The sequence below is a fragment of the Equus przewalskii genome, chromosome 1 (genome assembly GCF_037783145.1).
Source record: "Equus przewalskii isolate Varuska chromosome 1, EquPr2, whole genome shotgun sequence".
Taxonomy (NCBI): Eukaryota; Metazoa; Chordata; class Mammalia; order Perissodactyla; family Equidae; genus Equus; species Equus przewalskii.
Genome location: NC_091831.1, coordinates 127871292 through 127883615, shown reverse-complemented (window position 1 = coordinate 127883615; position 12324 = coordinate 127871292). Strand labels below are relative to the sequence as shown.

The following is a 12324-nucleotide window of genomic DNA, read 5'->3' as shown; positions in this document are numbered from 1 at the left end:
AAAGGAAAAATAAAATCTTAAAAAAAAAAAAAAGACACCTAGCTTTTAAAGGACATTATGATGTAGAGACAAGGGAAGGCACTATATTCATCTGGCATTGGAGAAGAATAAATGAGGGGCTGGCCCCGTGGCCAAGTGTTTAAGTTTGCGCACTCTGCTGCAAGTGGCCCAGTGTTTCATTGGTTCGAATCCTGGGCGCGGACGTGGCACTGCTCATCAAAGCACGCTGAGGCAGCATCCCACATGCCAGAACTAGAAGGACCCACAATGAAGAATATACAACTATGTACTGGGGGGCTTTGGGGAGAAAAAAGAATAAAATAAAATCTTAAAAAAAAAAAAAAAGAAGAAGAAGAAATGAATTAGCTGTTGATGGGTTGGGTAGGAATTGGGAGATCGTATTTAAGCCTTTGTCTGGAATTATTGAATTCTGGCTTCTACCTGTAGTCTTGTTGAGACCAAGGCCATAGAGTCTGACTATGGGTAAATTAACATTCACTGATGATGTTTTTCAATGGTACTATCTCTTAGAAGTTTAAACTCAAGAACATTTTCAGTTTTATAAACTCCACTGGACAATGTAGGTTTCACAAGGACCTTATCAAGTTGCAATTTGACCTTAAGGTTGACATTTCAGTGAATGGCACCCTACAGCTTGTTCCTAATATTAGTTTCCAGTCTGCCAGGGTTTGGGGAACCCAAATGTTGGGGAATAATTTACAACATTACATGCATGCATGCAGATAACATCCTAAGAGCTCACCACTTAATGCATTTCCCACGCTTTCAAAAGTTTCTTTAACAAATCATATTCATTGAAAATGATAGTTACCATCTGGACAGTTCTTCTGGAGCCTGCAGCTAAAGTGATTTTAAGATGTTTTCTCTTCTTAATAATATCCTGTTGTGCTTGTCCTTTGCCCAGGTTTTGTGACTCCCCTACCAGTGACTTGGAGATGCGCAATGGTCGGGGTAGAGGCAAACGTATGCGTCCCAACAGTAACACACCTGTCAATGAGACAGCCACAGCGTCTGACAGCAAAGGGACCAGCAGCAGCAGCAAAACTCGAGCAGGAGCCAATAGCAAAGGCCGTCGGGGCAGCCAAAATTCTTCAGAGCATCGCCCACCTGCCAGTAGCACCTCTGAGGATGTCAAAGCCAGCCCTTCCTCAGCTAATAAGCGGAAGAACAAACCGCTTTCAGACATGGAGCTGAATTCTAGCTCAGAGGACTCCAAAGGGAGCAAACGTGTCCGTACGAATTCCATGGGCTCAGCCACTGGCCCCCTTCCTGGGACCAAGGGGGAACCCACTGTTCTAGACAGAAATTGTCCCTCCCCAGTCCTGATTGACTGTCCCCACCCAAACTGCAACAAAAAGTACAAGCACATCAACGGACTTAAGTACCACCAAGCTCATGCTCATACAGATGATGACAGCAAGCCAGAAGCAGATGGAGACAGTGAGTACGGAGAGGAGCCCACCCTACATGCAGACCTTGGGAGCTGCAATGGTGCATCTGTCTCACAAAAAGGTTCCTTGTCCCCTGCCCGCTCAGCTACCCCCAAAGTTCGGCTCGTAGAGCCCCATAGCCCTTCTCCTTCAAGCAAATTCAGCACAAAAGGACTCTGTAAGAAAAAGTTGAGTGGGGAAGGGGACACAGACCTAGGGGCCTTATCCAATGATGGCTCTGATGATGGACCCTCAGTAATGGATGAAACAAGCAATGATGCCTTTGATTCTTTGGAAAGGAAGTGTATGGAAAAAGAAAAATGTAAAAAACCCTCTAGTTTGAAGCCTGAAAAGATTCCTTCCAAGAGCTTAAAGTCAGCCAGGCCCATTGCCCCTGCCATCCCCCCGCAGCAAATCTACACTTTCCAGACAGCCACCTTCACAGCAACAAGCCCAGGCTCCTCCTCAGGCTTGACCACCACAGTGGTCCAAGCCATGCCCAACAGCCCCCAACTCAAACCCATTCAGCCCAAGCCCACTGTGATGGGAGAACCTTTCACAGTCAACCCTGCCTTGACTCCAGCCAAGGACAAGAAAAAGAAAGACAAAAAAAAGAAGGAGTCTTCAAAGGAACTTGAAAGTCCTCTGACCCCTGGGAAGGTGTGTCGAGCAGAAGAAGGCAAAAGCCCATTCAGGGAATCATCAGGAGAGGGGATGAAAATGGAAGGGCTCCTAAACGGCTCATCAGACCCCCACCAAAGCCGACTAGCTAGCATCAAGGCTGAAGCTGACAAGATCTACAGCTTCACAGACAATGCCCCCAGTCCTTCAATTGGAGGCAGTAGCCGCCTAGATAGCACCACCCCTACCCAGCCCATGACTCCCTTACATGTAGTGACCCAGAATGGAGCTGAAGCCAGTTCAGTCAAAACCAACAGTCCTGCTTACTCTGACATCTCTGATGCTGGGGAGGATGGGGAGGGCAAAGTGGACAGTGTCAAGTCAAAGGACCCTGAACAGTTGGTTAAGGAAGGAGCTAAGAAAACTCTTTTCCCTCCTCAGCCACAGAGCAAAGAGTCACCATATTACCAAGGCTTTGAGAGTTACTACTCTCCAAGTTACACACAGTCCAGCCCTGGGGCTCTGAACCCCAGCAGCCAGTCAGGAGTAGAGAACCAGGCCCTGAAGACAAAAAAGGATGAAGAGTCTGAGAGCATAGAGGGAAAAGTGAAGAATGATGTCTGTGAGGAAAAGAAACCAGAGCTGAGCAGTTCCAGTCAGCAACCCTCCGTCATCCAGCAACGTCCCAACATGTATATGCAGTCGCTATACTACAACCAATATGCCTATGTGCCCCCCTATGGCTACAGTGACCAGAGTTACCACACCCACCTCCTGAGCACTAACACAGCATACCGGCAGCAGTATGAAGAACAGCAGAAACGGCAGAGCTTGGAGCAGCAACAGCGGGGACTGGAAAAGAAGACAGACATGGGCCTGAAAGAACGGGAGGCAGCACTCAAGGAAGAATGGAAGCAAAAGCCGTCAATTCCACCAACTCTCACCAAGGCCCCCAGCCTGACAGACCTGGTGAAGTCAGGACCTGGCAAAGCCAAAGAGCCAGGGGCTGACGCTGCCAAATCAGTCATTATTCCCAAGTTAGATGACTCGTCCAAACTCCCCAGCCAGGCCCCAGAAGGACTTAAAGTGAAGCTGAATGAGGCCAGCCACCTAGGCAAGGAGGCTTCTGAGGCTAAGACAGGTGCTGAGTGTGGCCGACAGGCAGAGGTGGATCCAATACTCTGGTACCGACAGGTAACTGTTCCGGGAGGAAATAGAAATACTGTTTGATAGTCTTTCCCTCTTCCTCATGAATCAGGGCTGTCCTTATGTAGGGGGTCAACGGAATGCAGGTTAGCAGGAGAAATCTATGATTTTAGGGCTACTTTACCTTTGTAAATCATTTTAATGTTTTTTTAAAAAATGCTTTTACATTAGTAAAAGGTGTTTTTCCTACTTGAGACGAAAGCCCAGGTAAGTTAGTTTGATTTGTCTAAGATTACTTGAAGTTTCACTAACAGAGCCAGAACTAGAACCCAGGTATCTTGATTCCTAGTCCACTGTTGCTCCCACTGTTTGGTTCCTATGGAATGAATTAATGGTGATCTCTCCATTTTTTAGAGTAGGCTGAAAGTCCCATTACTCAGACTGAGTCACTTTCAAAAAGACTATGGGTAGAGTTAGAGCTAAGAACTTTGTCTCTCATCTTGCTCTGCTCATGAGACTTAGAAAGTCTTCCTTTCTCTCCTGGTGCCCCAATTAAAGCTCCCTCCTCTGAGCTGGGCACCACTTACAGCTTTCTTGCCCTGAGCTTGCTCTGAAGAAGTGAAACAACCTAAAAATCCTTCTTAGGGAGTAGCCTCTTCTATTCTTGGAGTCATTTCCCCAAAATGCTGTTCGGGATCTTTCTTTTCTTTCCCCACATTTTGTTTCCTTTGGGGCAGGGAGGGGGCAGGCTCTTTAAGCAAGAGCAACTAGAATTGATTGTAAATGAAGATCAATAGAGGCCAAGATCATACTCTGCCCCAGGTGTCTAGTATTATCTGCTCTGGTGTTTCTACTGGGACTTTGGCCTTGAAATCTCTCCCTTATCTGTTCAACACTCAGTGCTCATTCTGTGGTTGTCGTAGGAAGCAGAGCCCCGGATGTGGACATATGTTTATCCTGCCAAGTACTCAGACATTAAGTCAGAGGATGAGCGGTGGAAAGAGGAGCGAGACCGCAAATTGAAGGAGGAAAGGAATCGGAGTAAGGACTCTGTCCCCAAGGAGGATGGGAAGGAAAGCACAAGTAGTGACTGCAAGCTGCCCACGTCTGAGGAATCCCGCCTTGGGAGCAAGGAGCCCCGACCAAGTGTCCATGTGCCTGTGTCCTCCCCCCTCACCCAGCACCAGTCCTACATCCCCTACATGCACGGCTACTCCTACAGCCAGTCCTATGACCCCAACCACCCCAGCTACCGGGGCATGCCTGCTGTGATGATGCAGAACTACCCAGGTACAGCACCCTCGTTCCAGCTGGTGTTCCATTAACCGGGAAGGGAAATGAAGCACAGATTTCAAATCCAGAGTTTTCTTGCTCGGTCCCAATGCTTATTGAGGCTCAGGTAGATGACAGCCCCTTTTTGAATGTGACATTCTGTGAAGTAGACACTTTAACCCCAAGCTCCTTGAATGGCTCCTAATTACAGTCTGCAGGACCACCTCTCCCTCCCTTGCTCCAGCTAGAGAGTTGCCTCTACAGTCACTTTTCATGAATAACTAAAGGTACAACTCCCTACCACTGCCATCTTCCCTCAGCTGGGATTTTTTTAAACACATGTTCTACATTTTGCAATGTGCAAGGCATTGTGGGGAACACAAAAGAAAGAAGACTAGTTCCCACCCCTCAAGGAGCTTATGAATTAATTGTAGCAGGAGAGACACATGAAACAAATAAAATTCAAACCAAGACAATGCATGTATTCATTTGCAAGATCATGTTCTGCTGTAAAGGTCAGACAGCAGAGAAGGGAAGAGCAGTTTGAAGTCAGCTTGGGGGGAAGTCCAGCTAGAAGGGTTCAGCTTGGGAAGATAAGCTCTTTACACTGCCATCCGTGACTTCTTGGGGAGTGAGGCACAAAGTAGGGGTTTACACGTGTTTTTTAAGTTGTTAGAAGGAAATGCTCTTATTCAACTCCACTCACTGATTTCTGTTGCCTGAAGGGCCACGTGGGATGCTTCTGGGGTGGGCGAGCATTTCTTTCACTCTTTAGAGCTCCCAGCTCTCTATAGGAGAGCAGTCTAGATAGTCTCAATATTCTGGTGTAACATTATAAGGCAAACTCTAAATAGGACAAGTAATCTTTTCAAACAGATAGGAGATTCTTACCCTTTGGTGTTCCTCTCTTCCTTTTACCCCCATCCATCCATATAAAAATAATAACAGTCATGCACCGCATAATGACGTTTCAGTCAATGATGGACCACATATATACCGGTGGTCCCATCAGATTAGTACCGTTTAGCCTTAGGTGTGTAGTAGGCTATACCATCTCGGTTTGTGTAAGTCTACTCTGTGATGTTCACACAACGATGAAATTCCGTGCATTTCTCAGAACACATCCCCATCATTAAGCGACACATGACTGTAGTTCCATTTGATGAATGTCTGCTCTGGGCCAGGCACTGTGCTAGGTGATTTATGTACATTATCTTATTTACTCCTCCTTGTAACCCTATGAAATAAGTATTGTTATCTTCAGTTTGATGAGGAAACTGAATCTCAAAAGTTGTTAATTTGCTCAAGGCTACCCAGCTGGTAAGTCTCGGAGGTAGGATTTGAGCCCAAGGCCCTCTGACTCCAAACCCTATGATCTTTGCACTTTACCATGTCACTTCTCCAAGGTGGATCTCTGAGACTGGGGCTCTAGGGAAGTTGACTTCTCAGCAACTGAGGGCCATGTCCCTAATATCCCTTAGCTAGTTCTGCCTCTAGTAAAGAAAGGGCAAACTAATAGTCTCAGCCCGAAGATACTGTGGTAGAAAATATCTCAGCCTGTGCCTAGGAAAACTGGTGCTACCTAACCAAGCTCACAAAAGCAGTTCTTCTACATCTCCCATCTCTCTGACTGCTTTATTTCTCCTTCCCCAGGTTCCTACCTGCCTTCCAGCTACTCTTTCTCCCCATATGGCAGCAAGGTCTCAGGGGGTGAAGATGCCGACAAGGCACGAGCCAGCCCCAGTGTCAGTTGTAAATCCAGCTCAGAGTCCAAAGCCCTGGACATCTTGCAGCAGCATGCCAGTCACTACAAGAGCAAGTCTCCCACGGTAAGGAAGTGCAGTGACACTGGCTGTCATAAAGACCAATGAGGCCAGATCTAGGGTCTGGGAGAAGATGGGCAAGTTCAGGTCCTAACCACAGTGCAGCTTGGCTGACTTGACACGGCTCCACCAGGCACCTCCTTGATTCTTAGGTTCCCCTCTAAGGAGTCATAATGTGGACTCTAGGCATCTGGTTCTCATGTGTGTCTCACAACAGTGCTTTTGTCTCTGTTTTCCTTTCCAGATAAGTGATAAAACTTCTCAGGAGAGAGATCGGGGAGGCTGTGGGGTAGTTGGGGGTGGTGGCAGCTGTAGCAGCGTCGGGGGAGCAGGCGGGGGTGAAAGGAGTGTAGACCGGCCCCGCACCTCCCCTTCCCAGCGCCTGATGTCCACACACCACCACCACCACCACTTGGGGTACTCGTTGCTCCCAGCACAGTACAACTTACCCTATGCAGCAGGTAAGCCTCTTTTCCTCACCTCCTGTCTTTTTGACTCCATCCCAGTACCCTTGCCCACAGAAAGGGGCCCCTGGCAAGAATCCTTTTTTTGGGTGGGTGGAGATTCTAATCTGTCCAGAATCTAGCCTCCTACTGACAGTCATTAAAGCAAATGACATTTATTTCTCCTTGGAGCTTGAGGACTCTCAAACTCCTCCAGAAAATTGGCTTTGATACTCAGAAGAATAAGGAACAGGAGCTCCCACAGCTAAAGAGAAACAAGCAGCTGAAAAAAGAGAGCTTTACTTGGAAAAAAAAGAGGCTTACTCAGCGAGAGAAAGACAATCTGTGTATGACTCCACTCATATGAGGAATTTTAAAACTATGGACCAAGAACAGTTTAGTGGATACCAGGGGAAAGGTGGGGTGGGGGGTGGGCACAAAGGGTGAAGTGGTGCACCTACAACATGACTGACAAACATTAATGTACAATTGAAATTCCACAAGATTGTAACCTATCAATAACTCAATAAAAATAAATAAATAAATAAATAAATAAAGAGGCTTACTATCTAACCCCAGCCACTATATCTGGCCACCTATCAGATTTTTTTCTGTCAGCACCCCAAAATTCAGTGGAGCTAGGAATTTAAGGAGAAACTCCTCCCAGCACCCACCTAGCTGGTAAAGAGAAAGTGCTTATTGGACGGTTCTGGGAGTGCTCTGCTAACATGTCCTCTTTCTCACTCAGGGCTTTCTTCCACAGCCATTGTTGCCAGCCAGCAAGGCTCAACTCCCTCACTCTACCCACCCCCCCGGAGGTGAGATTGGTAAGTAACTTTGTAATTTGGGGTAACACTTAGAGCAGGGATAGTTGATACCTGGATCACAGAATCTCTGTGTAGCCTAGGTGGGGTCAGCAGTCTGGAAACAGTGGAACCCTGGCCAAGCCTCTTATGCAAGTCTCCCATGAAGCCATGTGCATCTGAGAGGAGCTGTGGAACACATATGTCCCCTAGGGAACAGTACCAACCAGCCCTGCAGTTTGTTTTCTGGGAGCGCCACCTTGTGGTTGTTTTGCCATCCAGCTGAGTGCCTGGTCATTTGTCCATGTTTCCCTTGCAGAACACCAAGTGCCCGGATAAAGTCAGCTTCATGGGCCCGGACTGGCTCACCCAAGGAGGTGCTGGAGGCGCCATTTAGACATCAGTTAAATGGTGTTGATCATCCTGTTTGCCGTTCCCATCACGACTGAAGGCAGACGCTTGGCTGTCTCACCTCCACCAGATCCCCGGACTCCCCAACCTTCCCTCTTCCTCAGGAGCTGGAGAGCTGGTACTTAGCAAAAATATTTATTCTCTCGGCCACAGTGACTGTTGTGGCCTCTGTGGAGATGAAGGCACGGGGAGCAACCAGGGGAACATGGCCTCAGCCCAGAGAAGTCCCTGCCCTGTTCTCCAAGCCCCTGGTCAGCTGCTGGAGCAGTACCACACACCCCCGCCCCTCCCGGGGAGGGACCTCCCCAAGCACCGGGTAAGGTCTGAAGATAGCACAGCAGCCATACCCCTCTCACCATCATAACCGCCATCACCAGATTCTGCATCTCCCCAGCGGTTTGGGCCCTGGGAACTGGCAGCAAGTGGAGGAATCGGAATCTCAGGAAAGAAATTGGGGGCTGTTTTCTCTGTAATTGTGAAAACAAGGTCTTCAAATATGAAGACTTCTCCCCTCTCACGTGAGCACATATAAATGCTCAGAGCCTATCCTGGAAAGGAAGACCAAGGCATTTGCCCTAACATGGCCTTGGGCTGCCTGTCAGGCAGAGGGCCAGGGGTCCCAACACCAGCACAGGGCTCTCCAGGGATACTGGGAGTAAGCTGGAGCTGGAGCATGAATGGAGTCTGTGAAAGAGAACCTGCTTCCCCACTCAGTCCTGCTGCTTCTTAGCCCCCAACCCCTTGACCTTTTCTCTCTTCCATCCTAACCCCTTGGTGCCTTTCCCAGGGGGATCCCCATGCTGATCTCTCTTCATCTTTTCCACTGCTTGGCTCTTAAGACTCAGGCAGGTAAAACAGTATTCCCCCTAGCATGGGGAGTTTTGGAGTCTGCCAGGTCACCTTAGGGCAAGGCCCAGAAGGCAGACCCTGGGAGCACCCAGCAGTTCTTAGAGATGTCCTATCCATTCAGCCATCTGAATATCCTCCTCATATAGGGCCACAAATATACACAGCCCAATTCCTCTGTATACGAGTACATGATTTTATATAGCTCAATCTATAACCCCGTGTGTGCCAATATAAGCGTGTTTGTTTGTAATACACGTTTTTGTTTTAGGGGCCATTGACCATGGGAGGTTGTGTTCCTTAGACCCTGGGATAACACATCCAAGCCATTAGTCCTCAGAGCCACAGAGTGTACTCAGTGGAGCTGTGCTTTGCGACAGCAGACATTTCTCTGCTCTCATTAGAAATGCTGTCTCCCAGTCCGGGCTTTATGCTCTTTGTACTGGGAGAGTAATGATGATTTGGTAACTTCATTGGAGTCACTTCTTCCCCAAGGTGTGGGGAGCTTTAGCTCTTACTTTGATTTTGAGGTGTCATCTCTTTGTTCTCCTCCTCTCCTATCTTTCCTTGACCTTCTGGATTGAGAGAGAGATAAAGACTGACAGACACCACCCTAGGCTAGAGAGGGGTATTTGTGACCAGAGTGCCAAAAGTGACCAGTAGAGAGCATGGGCTTGGCTCTGACTCAGTTTGGGGCCTGGAGGTGGAGGACAGTAAGCACAATGCCCAGCTAGACTGCTTCCCAAGATCCCTGGAGCCTTCCTCCAGATATGCTTAGGATCATTTGCCCAAGAGCAGCCCCTCTGACCTATAGACCTTTCCTCTAGGTTTTCATGTCCTTGTTTTGGTTCAAGTTGGGTTCTGAGGCCTCCCAAAAAAACCCCCACTGTTTTAGACCTCTTAACAGGCACCCAAGGAGCATCCCTTTCCCCCATCATGCCCTCTGCCCCCTCCTGCCCCAGTGGGCAGTGTTCTGAGCAGTGACTTCCCTTTCATCCATGGAAGTAGATGGTGTGGATACCTTCACCCCACCTAACCTGAATCACCCCACCAAGAGGATGACTCTGAATTTCAGTCTGATTATGCCCTCCCAGGCTCCTGTCAGGTAGAGCCAAGGGCCCATCTCTGTTCCTGTTTGTTTTTAAATATTGTTGTGTGTTTTGTATCTGTGGCACTGGCTTATAGCGTGCTCTGTACATATTGTAAAGAAACTGTTTGGAGTAATTTTCTTTCCCATTGGGTAGGCATGGCCTGGCATTCCTGCCCTTTCTGCTTTGTTCTGTAACACAGAGAAGAGGAATTTCTGCATTAGCAGGGCAGCCTTGGGTTCTGCAGATGGGAACAGCTCTTTCTTTGTTTCTTTTCCTTAAAAAGCATTTGGCTCTTTGATCCTTATATCCAGTCTCCCTTGAAGAGTAGGAGCTGAGCTGCCCAAAGGAGCAGGTGAAAGCAACAGTGGCAGGATGGCCTGCCTTTTCCTGATCCCTGATCCTCCTGGTCCCCAATCCTTGCTGGGTCCAATCTTCCCTCCCTGAAATAACACGAAGCAGCGGCAGCAGCAACTGAAGAAATAGAAATCCTTGATGAGTGCTGAGTGAAAGATTTGCTGTCCACTTCCAGCCTCTCTATGTGGGGAGGAAACACAGTTGGGGGTACCTGTGGCACGCATGACCTGGTCCAAAGGATGAGACATTCAGCAAGGATTCCCACACCCCCGCCCCACCCCGAAGCAAAGGCTGGAAAAGTCTGCTGCTAGGGGCTCAGACCACCAGACCAAGACTCTCTCTGAGCCACCCCAAGCCTCTACATAGACATTGTTCATTGGGGCTCCCCAGAGACAAGCTAGAGGGAAAGAGCCTCATCCCCAGGTAGGATAGCCAAGCCTTGGAGAGCTGATCTTTAGGATTTACATCTGCTTCTTCCTTATTTAAGGTGTGCCAGTTCCCTTCATCCCCTTTCCCTGCCTGTACATGTATGTGTACGTGTATGAAATTTCTTTCTCTTACCTCACCCTCTCCACACATCTCAAGGTCAAAGGACCACATGCAGAAGGGTTAAGAGGGCACTCCATGAAATGAAATGGTGATTCTTGAATCTCTTCTCTCCCGGCTCCAAGATGAGGTGGGAGGGTAAGACTGCAGAAGGGCTAGAGAGTTATTGTTATACAGGCTTTGAGGTCACCCATATCACTTATTATCCCATATACCCTATCACCATCTCAGTGTCTACTCTGATGCCCCCAAGATTCAACTGGGCAGCTAGTTGGCCCCATGATTCTGGGCCTTTGTCATTTGTTTTATTACTAGGGCATCCCAGGAAGCTTTCTGCTGATCCTCTGCCATGGGCCCCTCCTGGGATTGAGCCCCTCCCAGGCCCCATCCCCAGCCCCTCCTGCCCCAGCCCACCCGCTTGCCTTGGTGCTCAGCCCCCCATTGGGAGCAGGTTGGGGCGAGCTGGAGGCCCGGGCTGGAGGGGCAGTGTTGCTGTTCATAGCTTTTGTTCCATTGGCGTTGCTCTGTTGGATTTGGATTTAATTTCAGTCTTCCTAATTCTTCCCTTCTGTAAAATGTACATTACCAAGTTCCTTGTTTTTTTATATATATATATAAATATATATATATACAAACTGTACTCTTTTTGCCTTTGTACATTCAGGCAAGAAGAGAAAATAAATCTTTTTAAGAGACAATCACAAATCTGTGAGGGCTGCTGGTTATTTCTCCTGGAGTTTGCTGCTGAGCTGCCTCCTCCTTCCTCTCCACTTTTCCGTTCTCCCTCAGCTTCCTGATCTTCCTGGGCCTGCTCCATATGCATCCTCAGCTCCACTTTCCTTGGCTGATGGCAAGCTGTTGAATCCAATGTCCAGACTAACTGCCCTGCAGCCCTTTCCTGCCCAGCAGTGTTTTCCAGCTTGGCCACTAAGCGGCTTATCCAGGAGCTTTATCCTGTGCCCTGGCCTCTCCTATCTTCCCCCTTAGATCCTGTTCACCAAAGTGGCTTTGGACCCCTGGGTACTCTGGGGCCTGTCTCCTGGAGGCCCTGGCTTTGGACACACCTATGAAACTATGCAGATGGGAGCTCTCTGCCTAAGAATTTGCACTACTTAAACCTGCCTAGGGAGTTAGAACAGATGGTTTTTAGCAATGACTGGGAAACTACCCCCTAACACTCCCCCCCATATTCCAGAGCCCAGAGAATCATTCCTGGCTAGTAGACTCCTATGGCTTGCCCCCTCAGAACAAGGGCTAAGGCTTTATGGGTCAAGAGCATTTGATCAGAATTTCAAAGGGTGGTACATTCTGAAACACAGCCCAACCAAACCATTGTTTGGCCTCTTGAACGTTCTCCTTTTCCTCTGATTTCCTCCTCTCCCTTTTCCCCCCACCTTCTTGCTACTTCTTTTTCTTAATTGGCTTTGGAATTGAAGTATATTTTTAAATTATTTGTTGTATTTATTGAATAAAGTTTTTAACGTCCCTGTTCTTAAATTTAGACTTAGTTTGCCTTT

The 12324-nt window shown here is 48.1% G+C and overlaps 1 protein-coding gene across 4 annotated transcripts in view; it reads left to right on the top strand.

Moving 5' to 3' along the window:
• The window catches only part of ZNF609 (zinc finger protein 609), a 208217-nt gene extending 195913 nt beyond the window's left edge, over positions 1-12304 (top strand). For 3 of the 4 annotated variants that reach the window (XM_070577170.1, XM_070577179.1, XM_070577175.1), the window contains 6 exons: positions 926-3266; positions 4142-4508; positions 6144-6319; positions 6558-6774; positions 7505-7583; positions 7879-12304. In XM_070577170.1, the coding sequence (XP_070433271.1) occupies positions 926-3266; positions 4142-4508; positions 6144-6319; positions 6558-6774; positions 7505-7578 (3175 nt within the window). In that variant the 3' untranslated portion in view covers positions 7579-7583; positions 7879-12304. The remainder of the gene's footprint in view (positions 1-925; positions 3267-4141; positions 4509-6143; positions 6320-6557; positions 6775-7504; positions 7584-7878) is intronic. The other variant, XM_070577171.1, reaches the window with a different exon arrangement.
• Positions 12305-12324: the final 20 nt, after the last annotated feature.